General features: G+C 35.0%; 1 protein-coding gene across 4 annotated transcripts in view; it reads right to left on the bottom strand.

Moving 5' to 3' along the window:
• Positions 1-20370, bottom strand: part of EPHA6 (EPH receptor A6) — a 511169-nt gene that overhangs the window by 465246 nt on the left and 25553 nt on the right. For all 4 annotated transcript variants that reach the window (XM_035315198.1, XM_035315200.1, XM_035315199.1 and 1 more), the window contains exon 2: positions 9712-9776. In XM_035315198.1, the coding sequence (XP_035171089.1) occupies positions 9712-9776 (65 nt within the window). The remainder of the gene's footprint in view (positions 1-9711; positions 9777-20370) is intronic.

The following is a 20370-nucleotide window of genomic DNA, read 5'->3' as shown; positions in this document are numbered from 1 at the left end:
ATATATATATATATATATATTTTTATATATATATATATATATATATAATTTACAGCTAATTATATCTCATCATTTAGGCTATGAATGCTTTAGATCTGTGACTTCACAGTGGCAAACACAAATAGGTCCCAATGTGTTTGCAATACCCAAAAAAGAATATGACTATGTTTTGCCAATAGCTATCATCTGTGGAATCTGTAATTAGACGTTTCACACAAAACCAGATGAAAATTAATCAAAATACTGCCCAAGTGTATGAACAAAAGAAAAAGAAAAAAGAACAGGATGATAAATAATATCTCTTCTTCACATATTTTGTGAATTTAACCATTATAGATGCGACATGCTCTCGTAACTGTGCATCCATCCAATAGGTACTCAAATCCCCAGCACTTACAGCTAGGGTTTTCAGGTTATGTATGCACACAAATTAAGATTTTTGACACTCTAACAGGAAATACAGGTAAAACAAAAAACTTAGGCATGTGTCAAATTACTTGGACGTTGGTAGTCACAGGGACATACAGTCTTCAGGAAAACCTTTTATGTTCTAAGAGGTGTTCTTAAATGAAACATGAAAGTTGACTTTCAAAGGCAAATCACCTCAGATTAGAAACAGTAAGTCCTCCAGAAAATCTTTCTTAGACAGTTAACTAGATCTGGGATGTGCATAATCATTAAATCCCTGCAGATGGATATTAATTTCAAGAAAAATGACCTTCATCTCACCTCTTTCCTTATACAGCGTGCCTCAAACTTCAAAAAAGATTCTAAATAAGGTGTGGCAGGAGCATGGGTCTGATGATGTCCAAATTACAGCTCAACTAAGCATTTTTAAATATTTTTTCTTAGTGTCATCTCTGTAAATTCTCCATATTGTGTGAAAATCTGAATAGCTTCTTTCTTTTCCTTCATCTCTGTTAAATGTTCTAACAACTAAATCCCTAACTTCTATTAAACTTGTAATTAAGATCATTGTCTCGGTGACACCTCTGAAATCTGGCTGCTGAGCTTTCATAGGTATAACTACATGTTACAGTTGGACTGCTCTAAGAGAGGGAAAAAAATACTCTTTTGGATGCATTGTTTCTTCTCAGAAATATCCTCAATTCCTAGTTATAGTTCTGCTTCTTGCTACTGCTGCAACATCTGTCTACATGGATGTAATTCTCTGTTTTATGAACTGCTCAAAGCTATTGACTTGGAATAACACACCTTCAGAATGTGAGTCTTTCATGGTATTGGCATTTCATTTCCCATTGACTTTCACAGAACTTCAAAATTAAGTATGTGTACTGGATCTGGCAGGGATGTAGTTAATTTTCTTCATAGCTACCTGTATGGTGATGTGTTTTAGATTGGTGACCAAAACAGTGTTGATAACACACCAGTGTTTTAATTATTGCTGAACAGTGCTTGCACAGCATCAATGTCTTCTGTATTGCTTACTCTGCACCCTCAAGGAGTAGGCTAGGGGTGGGCAAGAGGTTGGAAGCTGTCCCCAGCTGACCAAAGGGATATCACATTCCATATAACATCATGCTCAGCAATAAAAATGGGGGTGAATTTTCTTCAAAGCAGTCTCAGATTCCAGCTGCACATCAGTCTGCTGATAGGAGGCGGTGAGTGATTGCCTTTGCATCTCCCCCCCCGCTAAAGTGTCTTTATCTCGACCCATGCATTTTTCTCACTTTCACCCTTCCAATTCTCTCCCCATCCTGCTGGTTGGGAATGAGGATTCAGCTGCCATGGGGTCAACCCACCACAGCATGCCATTAAAGAAGCAATGATGTTTTGAACTATGATGTCTTGTTCACTAAGTCACAGTTCTCCAACCACACTCCCTTGTCAGACTAGGAACTGACAAATACAATCAAATTTCTTAATTACAGTTCTAAATTACCTAGACTGTCTTATTCACCACACAAATCAGCCCCAAAATGCTGTTAAATTGGTATCACACAATATACTATTAAAAGTATTTTACAATATTCATGCACAGACTACAGAGGCTAAGAAGTATGACTATATATCATACAGTTACTTAGCATCGTATATATAATATAATATATATTATAATATATATATAATATATATATAAACATTATTCTGTTTTTTTTCTAATGAGACTATTCAAAGGTAAGTTTCTGGGTAAATATTTAGAAAACAAATTCATACAGGTTGATATAAATATTTTGGTCAGGAAAACTCATTCAAAGATGATGTATATTTACATACCTAGGAGTGGAAATACCACTTATACCTAATGAATAGATTACTAGTTGTTATGAAACAGCAGTTCTGGAAGACAACTGCGAGTCATGGTGAAGATCATGAGCTCCTAATATTATTACTATAAAGAGAAAGCCTAATGGGAACACTCTGATGTTTAAACAGAAGAACAGTAAAGAAAAGTGACGTGACAGTTTGTAACTGTAGAAAATAATGAAATTGACTGTAAAATACTGCATAATTTTGTCCATGCTTTTGAAAAAAAGAGTCACAGACTAATTTGAATTTTGGAGAACAGGAGGAGGAGCAATGAAGGACTTCATTTGCTTATATACAATATTAAGCTAAGAAGGAAGAATAAACACTAGGAACCTTTTTTTAAACAAACAAACAAAAAACAACAATGATCTAATTAATTAATGGAATAAAGTACCAATGAAAGCTTCTTGATGTCTTTTAAAAATATATGCTTCTGTGAAATTCTTGTTACAGGGTTAACATAATGACAATGCATGAAATCTTCCACACTCTGATATAAGGGTGAACTGATAAATTGTTCTTTCTGGTCATAAAGAATTTAAATATCTTTGTGTTCTAATAGTTACAGTATTAAAAGTGAAGACTGAAAGTGTTGATGATATTATAATTCACAATGCTACATGAAATTTGCAAATCAAAGTTGTCCTTAAAATCAATATTGATGTCACCAAGTGGATATGTAAATATATCTGTTTACAAATACAGATAACTCATCTGGTTTCTATTTCATAGACAAATCCAAGCAACTGCCAACTACAGTTAGGATACTTTGCATTTCTTTCATGCTATAATCTGTACCATTTATTTGGTGCTCTGTTTTAGTACCATGTAGTTCTCTTCTGCTTGTAGATAACAAGATAACATGAAATGCAGAACTAAATTGTGGGTACTGGGTATCACCATATCTCCCTATCTTTTTCTTACAATGCTATACTGCTGCCTGAGCATGTTTAATGCACTAACCTCACTTACTGTTTGCGTTAAGGATTTCATTATAAACAGGTTAAGTCTTATATTTCAGATACTTGCTCGGGTTTCATTTTTTAATACTTTCTTAGCACTTCAACATTTCTTATTTTCCCACGTTATATCCCCATATAATATACTTTGTTGAGCCTCAAGCTGAACCTGTTATTTGTATTATCACTTCCCACAGTAAAGTCTTTTTCTTTTTCAGCTTTTCTTTAAGTCTTCTTTTAGCTTTTCTTTAAGTTAACTTGACTTCCTACACGGTTTTCTACTTTTTATGCATGCAAAGACTTCATACTGGAGAGTGTTACTTTTTCTGCCAGTTGCTTTGTTTATTGGTAATTTAAATAAAGGAAAGGGCCGAAGCTTCTCTCTGTTTAAGAGTGTTTATGTGACTTCAAAGGAAATTCATAATATTCTAAAAAATAATTAGTCCATCTAAGAAAATTGATAGTTAGAAATCCTGAGTAAGAATAAGAATGCTCCAAAAAAATACTGGCCCAATCACCATAAGAGCTAACTGTTAACAAATAAAGAAGAGTGGATGCAGCTACACTGAAAGAAGTGTTTTGCGGTTAGCACTGGAAATCTTCTGTATCAGCTCTGATTACAAACTTTTTTATTATTATTATTATTTTTTAAATGATTAGCAAATAAGTAGTGATATGACAAATACTAGTAAGCTGTTCAAGAGCATGTCACCATAAACCCTAGCAATGTCTTCTAATTACTTTAGAAGGAGCTAAAAGTGAATTGTAGACAGATACATAGAAATTAAAACAATTATTTTAACAAAGGGTAAAATAATCAGTCTGGTAGGGGGAAAAAAGTACCAGTACTTTGATGAGTTCAGTCTCAACAAATTCAGAACAGAAAAAAACAACAACAACAACAACAAAAAAAAAAAAAAAAAACATAAAACTGCATATTAGTGACAGTTATTCAAAATCTTAAATGATCATCCAAAGAAAGGAGATATTTAAAATAGACTTCCATGGATAAATCAATTTAAAAAATTACAAGGAAGTTGTTCAGATAACTACAGGAACTGGGATTAAAATAGTTTTATCATTTACACAGTTGTCAAATAATGTAGGAAACTTCTAGTAGGCTCTTTACTGCTGAGGCTATACAGTTTCCCTGCAATGATAAGTCAAGGTAGCTTCTGCAAGCCCCTTCCACATGTAAATAATCTCTCATAGCCTTGTGTTATGAGTCACCTTGCCCTTCTTTTGTACTACATTTAAAATATTTTTGGAGTTTATGAAGTGCCTACATGGAAGTGTAAAGTTATATTGACGTTAGAAGCAAAGAAATTCTTCATTATTAATTTTCTTCTTCCAATAAGAACACTTTGTTCCAAATTACCACTTGCCAATTAGATTTAACTCATGCAAAATGAGTTCTTAGATTTAAGTAGAATTATTTATGGTAGAAGTTTATCAGCAATAGACAGACCCTTATGGCAGTGCTCTTCAATCCACAGCTCACAAGCAGATTTTATTCACAAAATTCTGTTACATTGCTTAATGCAGTGGGAAACTAAAATTAGATAAATAAATTTAAGTCAGAAAGGAAAAACAAACAAACAGACCAAACCTGGAGTTGTCCAAGGCACATTAGCTTATTAGCATTACTACTAATGGATAAGTGAAGGTTGAGGATCGCTACATTTCAGTTAGGCTTTCAAGTTTTTTCCTTTCCTTCTTAAATTTCAAAATGGTATTACTTGATGAATAAGTGTTTAATCCCATAGGAAAAAAAAAAAAAAAAAAAGACCTTCTAAGAATCACAGCACCACATACAGCAGTGAAAAAATCTAACAAATATAATTCGGTTCAGTGAATTGACTCTAGCTGTAACCACAGATAATGGTTCATAAGAGCTCAACTGGCCTGTCCACTTGCTCACACTCAAAACCTCTTTTTAAACCTATAAGGGGGTTCCTTTCCATTTTTTTTTTGTATAAATCCAGGTAAAACTTCTGCATTTTCAAGGTTATGGTGTAACAGATGAGTAAAGTTCTATTTTCATTCTGAAGCACAGACCAATGAATGGAGTAAGTATCAGATGGTTCATTATTAACGCAGAATTTTTATACAGCCCGGCACTGAGATGCTAAACTTGAACTCAATCAACAAAAGCTGATTCTATTGACCTCAAGGATATGAATGTTTTACGCTCCATTTTTGTATCTCTAAGCACTTAATTTATTACCCAATCAAAATAAAAGGAAAAAAATCTGACAAGCAAATAAAGAAAATACATTTGCAAGAGAAAGTACTGTATTCTCGAACTTGAGAAACGTTGTACAAACAACTGGGAAGAAAATGAAATAGTAAAATTACATATTGTATTACTAAAGAATGGATAACGCAGTTGAGCATGACTCATTGTTGCAGCTAAATGATGGCACTGCATACAAATGCCACATGAAAAAAAAAACACTGTGTTGTATCTTTGCTTGCTTAGGTATGTGTCTCTGGAGGTTACCAAAACTGCTGAAAGCTTACAACCTTTTTTTGCATTATGACTATACTATAAATAGAAAAACTGGGAGGTGAAGGTTAAGGTTCTGCAAATTTCAGAAAAATACCTACTTCTAATTTTTTCTTCCACTTCACCCTAGCCTGTTAGTTTAAAATCGCTGAGGCATACTCAATATTACACAATTTTACAAACATTAATATTTCAATTGCTATTTAATTTAATGGAAACATTCTTTGTGACTGAGTATGCCCATAAATTAATGACTGCTTTTAATGTCAGTCTCAAGAACAGCATCATCCCAATCCTTTACCGCCAAAAATGTTCTAAAGTCAGAGTAGCTTTATAACTATATGTCAAGGACTTTTTTGTTGCACACATAAACATGGCACTCACTCTTACTTTTTGAAAAAATGGTTGATTAAAATAGCATGTACAATTTACACAGTATCTGAACAAAAGTCTGTATCAAAAGAACAAGCAAACCTAAAACAGTCACTCTTCAGGAAAACGATAGGATAGGATAGGACAGGACAGGACAGGATAGTTCAAATACAAGGGACCTTCAAAGATCATCTAGTCCAACTGTCTGACCTCTTCAGGCATAAACAAATTTAAAGCATATTGTTAAGGGCATTACCCAAATGTCTCTTGAACACTGACAGGCACGGGGCATCAACCACCTGTCTAGAAAGCCTGTTCCAGTGTTTGACCACTCTCACAGTAAGGAATTTTTTCCTTAAACTCCTGGTACAGCTTCGTGCCGCTCCCTTGCATCCTGTCATCAGTGACCAGGGAGCAGAGACTGGTACCTCACTCTACGCTTCTCCTTCTTAGGATGTTGTAGAGAGCAATGAGGCTGCGTCTGAGTGTTCTCTTCTCCACATTAGACAACCCAGAAGTCCTCAACCTTTCCTCATGGGACATGCCTTCTAGCTTTTTTACCGGTTTTATTGCACTCCTCTGGATGCTTGAAGGATGCTTGATCCTTTTTATATCATGGGGCCCAGAACTACATGCAATGTTCAAGGTGAGGCTGCACCAAGGCTAAATATAGTGAGCAAATTACCTCTTTTGACCAGCTGGCTGTGCTGTATTCAATGCATCCTAAAATACGGTTTGCCCTCTTGGCTGCCAGGTCATCATCTGGTGTCGTGTGAACCTGATTATCTAACAGCTGGACAATTTGTCCAGAAGAATACCATGGGGGACTGTATCAAAGGCCTTATTGAATTCCAGAAAGATTACGTCCACTGCCTTCCCTTCATCCACCAATTGGGTGACCTTGTCACCTTAAATTTTACCTTAAGTTTTGAAAAGAATCAGGTAACAAGTAACACAAATATTGGCTTTTTGTTTCATAGACCACATACAAAATTGACATGAAGAAGCATATACATCTAATATTCTGTCAATACCTGAACATTTGTAAACTCAATAATCTTCTCACCTTCACATAAGGTACAGGATCCCAGAATAATTTAAATAGAAATAGTTTAGAAATATATTCCACTTTAGTTTTTAATTTTAGTATATGTAATATTTTATAGGCAATGCTGCATATTTTAATACTTGTATGCAATTCTTTACTATGATCAACTACCCAAAACAAGTACATTTGCTATATTTTAATGAAGTTTGTCAGAATGAGACTAACCCAGAAAAATCAGCAAACATTGATTTTAATCAGCACTTTGGCATAACTCTCAGTGAGGAAAGTCTAATTTCATAGAATTCATTTGTTTCCATTATTTATTTGGCTTTGTTGTATGTTCCTTCTTTCTGCAGAGGTCCAGCATTGCCACTACCTCTGAGTGCTCACAACAGACTTTACAGGCCCAGTACACTGACCCAAGATATTTTCCTCCGTGACTGTGTGAGAAATGGAGGACCTAATTTTTCAGCATATCCAGTCATCTGCTGCTGCATGTGACCAATGGCTTACAGTCTCTTTCCTAAAGTGCTCATGCTTCTTCCCCAAATCACGTATTCCTCTCATCTGTGCAACTCCCCAAAATCTGTTGCAAAGTTTCTTTGCTGAGGTGCTCATGAACCTTTATCCAATCTACAGCTTACATTAATTAATGCACAGTTTAGACACATCTTTTTTCCAAGTTCACAGTTACTACCTCTCCATCTCTCCATACTGCATTTATCTAGTTCTTACCTTACCATTTTCACTAGATTTTTATATTAAATGTCCCAGTAAGCCTTACTCTGTATGTTTTCCTCATTCTACAGACCACTTTGCTCCCACATATTTACTCTAGCTACTTTTTTTCTTAATGAAATTTTTAATGAATTTTATTTATTGGGAAATTCTCTATTAATTGAATCCCAACTACTGCCTCAAAGGTAAGCACCTCGTATTCTAGTATGTGCTGCCTGTTCTTAACATGCAGCAAAGGCAGTTTCCCTGAAAACCTCAACATGGTGCAAAAGTAAAGTTAAGGATAGGAATGACCAACCAAAAGAGATATTTTGTAATGGCTACATTTTAAATCAACTTTTATTGCCTTTTTATGATTCTATATTGTGGTTATTGTCATTGGAGTAACTGAAGCTTTTAAGAATTTACAAAAAAACTGAAATTATATCCTGTCTGCTTTCCAAATGCCAGCTTCCTTGTCCAATCCAGCGGGACTTACCACAAAACGAGAGCAAAAATTCTTTGCTATATTTTCTCATCACATATATGACATTATTATTATTTTTCTATTCTAGAGCAAATAATGCAAAAACACAGTGAGGAATTTAATATATGACAATATTTGCTTTGTCTAGGAGTTCTGAAGGAAAAAACTTTCAGAATTATAATGTAGACTGCATGAGACTGCATACAAAATGAAAAATACAGAAGTATCTATAACAGACTGAAATGTGTCTAGGAATACAATGGTCTGAAAAACCCTGAAAAAGAATACACCATAAGGATGAGAATCGGCTGAGATTAAGAAATGTAACATTGCTTGAAATCCCTGAAGGCAAAGACACAGAAGGTATTTTATGAAAATGGATTATTAAGGTGCTAAGGATAGACAATTCCTACTTCCTGGAATGGATCACAAGAAATAAAATAATTAAAAATGAAACAAGATTCCTCACTCAGAAAAATGGAACTTTCTGAGCTCATTATGCAGCATATATCTTAATTAAAAAGTCAAACTTCAAATACCTCTGATGTTCTGTTAAGTGCACCAACTGGGTGGAAGGAGGACACAGACTGCATAACCCCTGGCAAAGCACTGATGGCTGTACTTCAAAAAGCAAAAATGCACCTCTTCCCCACCATCATCTAGCCATACCACCTCCAAATATACCACGTACCTGCAGCTCTCTGAGGCCCTGAACACAATGTCAAGTGCCTGACAATCTTTACTAGTAGCACAGTGAAACTGTGTGAAATATTAAACTGGAATAGTGAACTTTTACCTAGAACAGTAAGTGGAGGAAAAAAAACAAAACAAAACAAAACAAAAAACAAACAAAAAAAAAAAACACTATTTAAATATTTTCCCTACATGTTTCTACTGGCTTAATGGCATTAACATATTTGTAATGTTTTCCTGATTTAGCAAACCTGATACCATTTTACCAGATGCTAAAATCCATATTAATCCCCACTTCAATCATGTTACAAAATCAAAACTTGTTTTTCCTTTTAATTCACAAAAATGTATTCATAAACACATACTCCAAAATAAGAATTTTTAATATATAACTTTATGTTAGAATTAGATTTTTAAATGGGATAGATTCCTAAGCAGAACAGCCAGAGAAAGGCATAGTAATGTGTACTCATGTCATTCTTGCATCTGTTCTTCCTGTTATTACAACACAGGCTGCTCCAGTCCTGAGAACAACTAGTATCTTTCCTGTGAGTCCACACTACAAGAATATTCACTCAGTAACTATAGTCATTCACTTTAGTACTGTTGGAATGCCAAGTTCAAGACAATAAAGCCAAAACGGTGAGTGACTTACCCCATTTAAAGGAAATGTTTTCCATCCTAGTTCTCCAAGGGCAGCTGTAGTATCAAGCAACACAACTGAAAGTGGAAAAAGAAATGATATGTTTGCGGTGGTGTTTTGATTAGACATATACAAGTATAAAGTATAGCAAAGTATAAACTAATATGAACTGAACTAGACATATCAGCCAGGTACATCTGCTTAAAGCTATTAAAGCTTTAATATTAAAGCTTTAATGAAAACATTGGAGTATGAATACTCCAACAAAATAAAAACATTTAAGCTTTTGAGGTTTACATTTCATTAGTATGCGTCTCAGAAAATATCACTCATACAGAAACTAAATCTCTTGCCGAAACCATTGCCAAATCACAACACATTACTGATGCCTCATCATTAAATGGCGCCTGAATAAGCAAGCATGATTTTGCAATCCTTTGCCTGGAAATCTAGAAAGTCTGCATGTGGACTTGAGCATTAAAGCTAGGAAAATAAGGAAAAACATCTTCAAAGGACAGATATCTGGAAAAACAAAACAAAACTAAAAAAAAAAAACTTGCAAGAAATAAATGCAAGTTATACAATACACAAATTGTATAATTCAGAACAGAAAGACTAACAACTTTAGAGTGGGTATTTTAGCTGGAATATCACAATGCTGAAAGTTGTTACAATTATTTTGCAGATCTGCCATATTTGTTTTTTTAATATATGACAATGTGCATGATTGTATATTACAAAATATTTCTGCACTATTCTAATATGTTAAATTACACTATCATCATTTTTCTCCTGTCAGTAAGAATGCAAAAATTATACAGAACACAGCTCATAGCAAGAAAGAAGCTGGATGCAAACTAAATATGTAGTACATGAGACATCATACCTACGTGTACTACTGCCCTCTAATGGAATTGTTTAATCTGACCCTCTAATCTAATTTAAAAAATGTAAATTACGACTTAACATAAAATTAAGTATGGCATAGTGCAGTTGATTTTAATTGTCAAGTTACTATGTTTTGAAGGCTCAGTTCCTCCTTACAGGCCACAAATCCCATTCTCCTTCTGATAGTTAAATGATGGAGAAAAATTAAGCTAGTAGTTTGGAACATGATACCACTTTGCATACATTTTGGGTTTTATGCTGTTGCACATTATCTTCCACCTCTTATCTGCACATTGATTATTCAGACAATAAACTCTACAGCTATCTATAGTGTTTCTATAAAGCATTTACATCATTATGAGTAGATGTCAGGTCATGTTTTTTCTTTTTTTTGCCTTATGGAATAGATACATCAGCATGCAAACCGTTAGGACTTGCCAGCTTCTTAGATGAAACTTGGCCTAACACCTCCCTTTGTCTCTTGTATTAGTAGCAGTTAGAGTTCTGTATTTGGCTGTATGTTGACTTGTAACTTCATACTGAAGTAGCCTTATCAGCAAATCTACAGTCAGGTAAAAAGCTCAACATTAACTAAATTTGTAATGATTCCTCTGAAGAAATAAGTTGCATTTTAAAAAGAATATTCCACAAAGGGGAAGGTTCTACCCCCTGCTTCTTCAATGCTTCACCCATTTATGAAGCCTTGTGAATAACTCAAAGATAAATTCAGCCTTTTATTTTACATGCCCTTTTATTTCCAAAAAATGGAATCCCTGTCCCTACTGAGACCATTGCTCCTGCTGATTACTTACAAAGCTGTGATTTACAGTTGTTGTAGTATTTGCTGTTTACATCAGGCTACCAAACTCTTGTTCCAGAGTCAGAATAGCCTCTTCACATTTGGCTGGTGAAGCATCAGCTTCCTCCATCACCCTCCAAGCAACAATGTACTGGGGATCTGTCACCTCCAAAAAAACTTAAGCCAGTGGATTTTGACATTTCCTTTTCATAGACAAGCCCAAGTCCCAAGTACTCAGCTGGTTTCTGAGAATATTTCAGTTCATCTTAAGAGTTTGTTTTCTTTTCTCTGTGTCTTCCTCGCTGTCTCTCAAGCAAACCCAGACAGCACGGGCAATTTATAAATATATTTGCTTCTCAGCTGAGATTCTATCTTGCTATTTATCAAGTAATATTATGATGAGATTTTAATTATTTCATACATAATTAAATAAATAAAAAACACTGGAAGTTACTGCAAAACCTATGGACCTGCAGGCAGAAATTGACTCTTGCAATCAGTGTCAGGGTAAAATATGTTGTTTCGCTTTCATGATTTTTGTGGTAGCAGGGCAGTGATTTAAAAAATATTGAGGTATTCAAAACTAATACTTCGAAGGAACAAGAACTCAAATACAGGAAGGAAAACTAATTTGTTTCTTCAATGGAAGTTAAATTAATTAATTCCTTGCCTGAATTAATCAAGTACTACCTGAAAGCTCAAAGCTATATATTAAAAAAATTAAAAACTGGAGTGAATTCATCACTGAAAGTATGCTAAATTTAAATGTACGTGAACCATGTTCTAATATTTTATGTATATATTCACAAAATGATCCCCATCAAATAACTGAGTTTGCTAAATACTATTTTTGATATATTTTTACCTACTAAGCATCTTTTATGGTCACATATGCACACTTATAGGCACCAAATCAGCTAGAACCTCAAACTGGAGAATTCAAACAACCAAACAGCAAATAACCATAACTAGAATGGCAGCACTTTAAAAGTCAGAAACGAAGATGATTAAAATTAAGGCTGCCATTGCAACAGGATTTCTATCAAAAGACATTAAAGAATTACCAATCAAAAATGTGCAAATGGTGGCAGATCAAGTAAACAGTAAATTTATGACAAAGAAATACAAACCCCTGTAAAGCAGCGAAATCAACAGGAGCTGCTATACAAATGAGGACACAGATAAAGTAATAAAATCCTCACACACTTCAGTGATTTGGAGGTATCTACACGATAGACTTCATTGTGGGAAAGATACCCGAGCTAGCTTTAAATGAGGTAATTAAGAAACAGTCTATCCCCAGCAGCACAGACCTGATGGCAGACAAATTTGCACTGCCAAGAAGCTTGCAACTCACAGCTCCTTGGCAGAAAATTCACTCTGCCAAAAAAAATCCAGACTAAGAGGAATGCTTGCATGTATACATCTGAATTACATACAGGAATGAACGCTTCTCTGCTGGCTGTAGAATGGTTGCAGTTTCTAAGGAACTGGAAATACACATGCACAGGGACTGAAAAGAGACGGTAGACACTACACATGATGTTTCAAGTAAGAACATTCTCCAAAAAGTTAATGGAACCAGGAAGCTATATTTACTGACCCTTGTCCCCATGCCTACTTGCTTATGCTTCTTTCTCTGCCTTAAAACATCCCATTCCCCTTAAATGAGACCTCATGCAAAGAGGTCATTATGGACAAGCCACTAGCTGCCAGCATAAGTGGATGTCTGGAACTACCAAAATTAATATTTATGAAAAAAACACCTATAAATAAATTGGTTGCAACTAAGCAATGTTATTGACATTTCTGACACTAACCTCCATCTGCAGGAGCCATATCTTTGAGGTGATGCAGACTGTAAAACTTGCAGAGTGAACAAGAACAAAAGATCATAGTTCTGCCATTAAGTAACGCGTGTCCCAATTCAAAATGAAGAACCTTTAAGAAATCTCTCTCAATAAAAAGAACTTAGATTTAGCACTTGCATGTCTTTCCTTAACCAACTAAGCCAGAAATGCTGTCACTTGGGCAATGATAATGTACTGACTTAAACATATAGCTATAAACCTATTGTTTTAGTTAACTGCATAGTTCATACATAGAAGTTAAAAGTGTTCGGCTTTGTTTTCTAGTACATTCCTTAATAGATATTAAGGAATATCTATCTATCACCATTATAACTCATTATACCGTAATTAACTCCATTTTCTTTTTTTTTCTTTTTTTTCTTTTTTTTTTTTTTTTGACATATCTTACATTGCTATTATTAGACTTTACAATTGAAATTAATCTTTTTAGAAGTTTTGCCCAGTCCTGAGGGAACTGCTTTATTTAAAATTATGATGATCAGAGCTCTGAGGACTGGCAGCGTGGAATTTCAATTCTGATTCCAAAATACTGCTCTGAAGATGAACTCCACAATCTTGTCTGTACAACAAAGGAAAAAGCCTTCCGAACATTCATGTCACCCATTTCTTTTCTCCTTTCTTCACACAGCTGCAGACAGTCTGACCTAAGAGTTTTAAAAGCATTAAGGATTTCAGCCAAATTACTTCATGGATTCATAGTCTGACATCAGAATAGGCAATCAAATCACCTAGGCTGACCTCCCACTCATTGTAGACTAATATATTTCACCATTACCTCTACACTGGGCATAATAGCACTTTTTTTTTTTTTTTTTTTTTTTTTTTTTTGTCTAGGCGTGTTGTAACAACCTGCTTGGCCTGGCAGCATGCTTGCCCTAGCTGTCTGCTGGCTAGGTTGGCCAGCAAGCCAATGCCAGGCTCACGGATGCAGGATCTCTCTGCTGTGCAGGGTAAAAGATGCACAAACAGCAGATGGAAAGTTTCACTGTCTTCCAGTAGGGCAGTTATGACTGATGATATCCTGAGACAGGCAAAACTGGCACGATTTTTTTGCTCTGAGAACTTACTTATCAACTGTAATCAGTTCACGTTTAGAAGATGAACACCCTGAGCTTCTCAAGTCTCTCACTTCCAGTCCCCAAGACAGTTGTTACAGCTCTCTTCTGAAGTGACTGCACTCACTTTCAATTTTGATGGCCTTTTTTTTCTTTCATTTTTTGAAACAAGGATCACCTAAAGTATTCTGAAGTCATTCCTTCTAACAATTCTCATTAAGATAAAGGACCTTCCCAATTTTCATATCCTGTTTATATATCCCAGGCCACATCAGCCCATTTTTTATGGCAGCACAGCACTCATAGGCAGCTACTAATCTATCAAGATCACTGTCCTTTGCTGAATCGCTCCTTTTCACCATTATTTTTCAATTCAGGTTGCATTTTTCTTCTTGAATATACAAAAATCCATTTGTTTATATTAAAATACATTTTACCTTTAAGGGCTGACCTTTACTAAGTGATACAGGCTGGTTTCTGTCTGCACATCCTCTTTATTTACTTAGCACTCTGCTACTCTTTTGTCAGCTACTGACTTTATTCCCATGTTACTAATGAACAATGTTGACCAGTCAGAATTTTGAATGCTGCATACAGAACATCTCCAGTTCTGCGATTTACCAGTCACTGAAAAATACTTCACGGTTTCTTAGACCCCCATTTACTAAATCCACTTCCTATTTTCAGAAGCTTTCTACTGTCAGAATACTCTGTGGTATTTTGTCATCCTTTACAAAATCTAAACATTTTACCTCTGTTTTGTCTGCTTGAGGGAGAAGGAAAGAAGAGATAAGCAATATGCAAGTTATCTTTGGCAATTAACATGTAATCAACTGGGGGAAAAAAATAATGATTTGTTTGTTTTTTGATCAGGCCTGTTTTCTATAAAACAAATGAACTGACATCATTCTATATATATCAACTAAGTCCTTTTCCAACATTTCCATTATTTTGCATGCCACAGCTATCTGGTTTAGGCAAGATTAACGAGCTGCAGTAATAAAGGACTGGGAGCCCCTGTCTAGATAGCAATTCTGCAGAAAAGTATAGGGGGGTCATAGCAAATCACATAGCAAACAAAGAATCAGCCGTGTTGTGTGACTGAGATAAATAAATAGGATTAGGGCCAGTGAAAAACATAAAGCAATCCTTCCCCTCTCTTCAGCATTTGTAAGCCTTTTCTAAGGGAGTTCTGTGTCTGATTTTCAGTGCCTTCCTTCGAGAAATACAGGAATAACTTGCCAAGAGAGCACCAGAGAGCAATAGGAACATTGAGATCTCTAGAAAGGCTGTGCTCTGGAAAGTCCTGACTGCTCTGGAGTCACGAACCTTGGAGGTTAAATTAGAGGGGCTATCCAGTCACAGTCCTCAAGTGTATCAAAGGCAGTTTAAAGCCAAAGAGAATGATCTGTTCTCTTTATTAATGGTTAATAAGGAAGAAGGGATTTAAATTACAGAAAAAAGAGTTTTATGTTAGACTGCAGGAAAATCCTTACTTCCCCTACAGTTGTAGAGAAGAGGGATAGCTGAGACTAATTGGGAAGTTGGGGAATCTCCACGACAGGAGGCTTTTAACACATATTAAACACTGGTTTCTACATAAACTGACGTTGCCTTGGGGCAGAGGGAGCTAAATGACTTCTCAAATCCTCTCTAGCACTGATTTTTATAAAAATCTAGTTTCTTGGTTAATGGTGCTTCCCCTTTCTGTTCAAACTAGTACTCTAACACCTACGCTCTTCCAGTACTCTTAAATTCCCTGTGTCCCCAAACTCATTAAAGTTACCATCAGTAGCCCAGAGAGCTCCTCAGCAAATTCTTCCAGGACTCTTGGAAGAGAACTTTCTATGCCAGCTGGGGAGCACTCCATATTTTTCATGGTATGTGAATAAATTACTAATTTCTAAATTTCTCAATTCTGAGCACCTTATTTTCTGCACCTTTTCCTAAAAATAGTTCAATACTATTTACACAATAACTCTATTCATAACGCAGTAAGGAAATTCCCCTTATCCTGAGTATTCTGAGACATGGGCTTTTACCTAACACACTTAGTGTAATTTCCAGTTTTCTACACTTAATACTTTCTAATGGGTATTAACTTCCAGGAGTGTAGTCTTTTTCCATTAATTACTACACGTGTTTTTATTTCTAATTTATGCTTTCATGTTACCTCTAAAGTAGGCTGAGCTGTTATCCAAAACTGGCCGTTTAATGTATCAATGATTTTGCAGTCAACAATTTTGAAAAGTAATTTCCACATTTTGACCTTTTTCCTTTTCATACTTTCACATACACATACAATTATAATTCTACTCTAATGAATGAAAACAAGCCAGAATATTTTTTCATGAACAAAAACCAACATCTCATTAATGGCAAACTCACCTCCCAACGCAGTAAGTTATTAGACTGGGTGCAATATTTTTTAGGGTAGATAGCTGTTCTTTAACTTGATGGCATTTTACTCATGGTTACAGTGAGCATCTTCAAAAACTAATTCCCTCACAGCACTGTTTTTCTTTCCATTTATTCCATACAGATGTTTAAGGAATAACTTATCCTGTTTTCTAAATTGATTCAGTTACCTGTTTCAATGTCACTGTTCCCTACTATTACCTGGATACATGTAATTTCAAATCCTGTGGCTCTGTGCTAACAAGATTAAAACAAACAGCATTTCTTTTGCATAAAATGCTGCTACCCACCTTTTTCATTCACCCTTCTTTCCTAGAGAACCTTATTACCTATTTTCCAGCAGGATCATTTTTTAATGAAATTAAAATCTATTCTTTGTTATATCATTTTATTCTTTCCTGCACTTTCTTAGAGCTCCTGCTACTCCAGAGCCAAAATAATTAACTTCTCCATGCCTTTATGTGCAAACACGCACATACTCCTGAGACTAGAAAGCTGCTCCATCTCTCACCAGAATGTAAGCTAGTATTTTTCATACCAAAAGCTTCATTTTTACTTTATCCTGTTTCACATTGCCTTTCTTTCATTCTGTCTTCCTTTTTTTCTTTTATTGTATTATTGTTATATGCATTCTTGTATGCATTGCCAACCTTTGCAGACCACTCAGTTACATCAGGGTAACTTCATTGGATTAAGTACTAAACAGAAAAAGCAAAATGAAGCTTTGATTTACTATTCAGTCTCTCCCTGTGCTTTTTTGGTGGAAAATGGTGTTGAATTTGGATTATGGATTGCAGATTTTTATACGACTGTGCCATTTAAATAAGAAAGATAAATAAACCAAAATCTTTACTTCATTCTTGGTACCTAAAATCGTAAGATACCACACTGAGAGATGTAATTTATGTAATTTTTTAAAATGAAAGAGTGTCTTGTACCTACTGAGAGAACTGATGGAGGCAGAGGCAATTGATTCCTGCTGTATCTTCAGTACCATTATTCCATATACTGTCAACCCCCTGAAGCTAGGGAAAGGGAAGCAACTAACCTTGGAATGACACAGTATTTCATTTGAACAATTAAGTGGATGAAACATATTTAAGACCAAAGCTGATTACTATACTCACTGCATATCATTTTTGCAAGCTTATGTATTCCTTCTGTTTGCAACTCATTTGCCAAATACTTATTTTTTCAATTCCATATGTTTTTCAGCATTCAGAGAAATAAGCCAGTTCCTTTACAAACATGTGGATTTTTCTATTTGTTATTCACGCCGTGTAATTGATCTCTGATTGCATCATGACCTTACTTTAGAAGAACAAATCATAAGCATAATATATGATTATATCTTTGGAAAGGGGAGCTTTATGAACATGTATACAACTTATATTTTCATGAAGAAAAATGCAGTTTTACAAATATTTCCAAATAACAAGGTATGCATCCATAATGGGATGAAAAAATACTCAGATTCTGAATAAATATGTTTCAGTATCTCAAAAGCAAAGTTAAATCTGAGCTAAAACCAGCAATACTTGACACTCAATAATCTACAGGTAGGCCCAACTCATTTGTTATTTCTATAGCACCAAGGAACTTAGATATTTGTCTTTTACCAGTGTCTACTAAGACTTCAAAGGTCCACTTCGCATCCATATTTTCTTTATCTAGAAATGACTGTTAGAAATTATCACTAAATTTTGATGGGTAGTTGGACAAGTCTAGTGTTTAGAGGAAGCCCTTGACTTTCATCTTTGGAGAACAATAGACAGCAGTCCTTATGTGTTATTTGAATAAAAGGACAATAATTAGAACATACAGTAAGCTTGTTGTCTACATTTGTCTACAAAAATAGGCCACATTTACTGTGGCTTATTTTTAGTATTTTAACACCTGCCTTTCTAAAAGCAGGACAGTATTTTTTTAAAAAAGTAACAGGTCTGTGGCTACAGGCTGCCAGACTTTAAGCTAAATTTAAGGTCTAAAATATCCAAACACCAACATTTCTTATTTTAACAATAGCATTTTTACTTCCTTCCTAATACCACTTTATTGTAACAAACAATTCTTCAGCGTACTTCAAATGCTTATCAAAATGCTCTGATGAGCAATTCTTATCATTTGTAATTTATAACCTGTATGCGGTCCATTGAACCGCATATCATTTTAAGTAGAGGTATGACAAGATATGATTGATAATTACTTTTTTTTTTTTTTTTATCGGATCAGTAAATATTTGAAATGCTGGACAAATTTAAATAAGTTTTATAAAATTGGAGCTTAATATGTGTAAGATAAAGAACAAAGATAGATGGGTTTATTTTAAAAGATATGAGAATACTTACGCCCAAACAATGGTAAACTTTTATGTTATTTATTTCCATCACTTTTTTAGTCTTTCAATAGCACTAAATTCATGTAGAATAGTGTGCAAGTGCTTAACTATAAATAAATAAATAAAATTCAGAAACAAGTGATTAATTCTGAATATTAGTCAATTATGCCTAACCATTTTTGTTTAAATTAACGTTGTTTCTGCTCAGACATCATATAACAGGCAGAGTTCATACATGAAGTAGTCTCAGCACAACTAAAATAGAGACTATTTGACCAGGTATTAGCCTTTAAAATTATCTGAGACAAGGAAAAGTAAGAAAGCTTTGTAGCAGCTTTCTGTATGAAGCATCTTGTGAGATTTATTTCTCAGACAGACAGACAGACAGACAGGAAGGAAGGAAGGAAGGAAGAATAAGGAGAATGGAAGCAAGAGAAATGACCTTTAGTTGTGTTTTGCAGCAGCACTCAGAGGAGCCCCTCTGCGCGATGGCCTCCTTGCTGTAGAACTTGAGATTGTGTCACCTCCACACTGCTGCAACAGTCCATGCTTCAGTGGTTTTTCTGAACATGTGTATAGGACTGCTCCAATGGTGAAAGCCCCTCTAAAGCAACTTCTGAGGGACAGAAGTGTTTAAATGGATATTCTACATTGACTTTCTTTTTCAATATCACACAACTTCAATCCCTGTTAATAGTACAGACAAACACGGCAAAGAAAGAAGAGCAACTAAACAATGTATCCGTCATGGGCATGTAACACCATTCAGTAGAAGTTAACAGGCTTCCTCAGTAACATGGATGCCACATTTCATTTCATGAATACAGTGTGGGGCCATGGGCATCATCCTGACACATTCAGTGGCACCAAAGCATGTAGAAAATGTAGCTATTGTGCTCAAATATATGACAATTTCTACACTGATTTTTGGGGAGGATAATAGTTACAAACCCATATTATATACGGTTAAATCTTAACTACGTTATTTTACTGCTTCACAAGTTGTTTTGCCCTAAGACAACTGTAAACATCTGTTTTGAGGTCTAACATACATTCCTGCTTCTCCAACATGAGTCCTATCCACAAGCACAAGAAAAAATAAAATTACTGGGGTAAAGAGAAAGCATATTCACATTTAGAAAAAAATAGTTTACTTCAGAAACAGATGAACCCCCAACTTTTCCTCAGGTAACTTTGAAATAGAGACAGAATAGGTAATATCCTCTCTCTCCTAGCCTATAATACAGATTTTTTCCCAGGAGCACAGCGTCAAAGTGATTTCAAAATGATTTAGTTGAACAC

The sequence above is a fragment of the Oxyura jamaicensis genome, chromosome 1 (assembly GCF_011077185.1).
Source record: "Oxyura jamaicensis isolate SHBP4307 breed ruddy duck chromosome 1, BPBGC_Ojam_1.0, whole genome shotgun sequence".
NCBI lineage: Eukaryota > Metazoa > Chordata > Aves > Anseriformes > Anatidae > Oxyura > Oxyura jamaicensis.
This window is presented reverse-complemented; position numbering and strand designations above follow the sequence as displayed.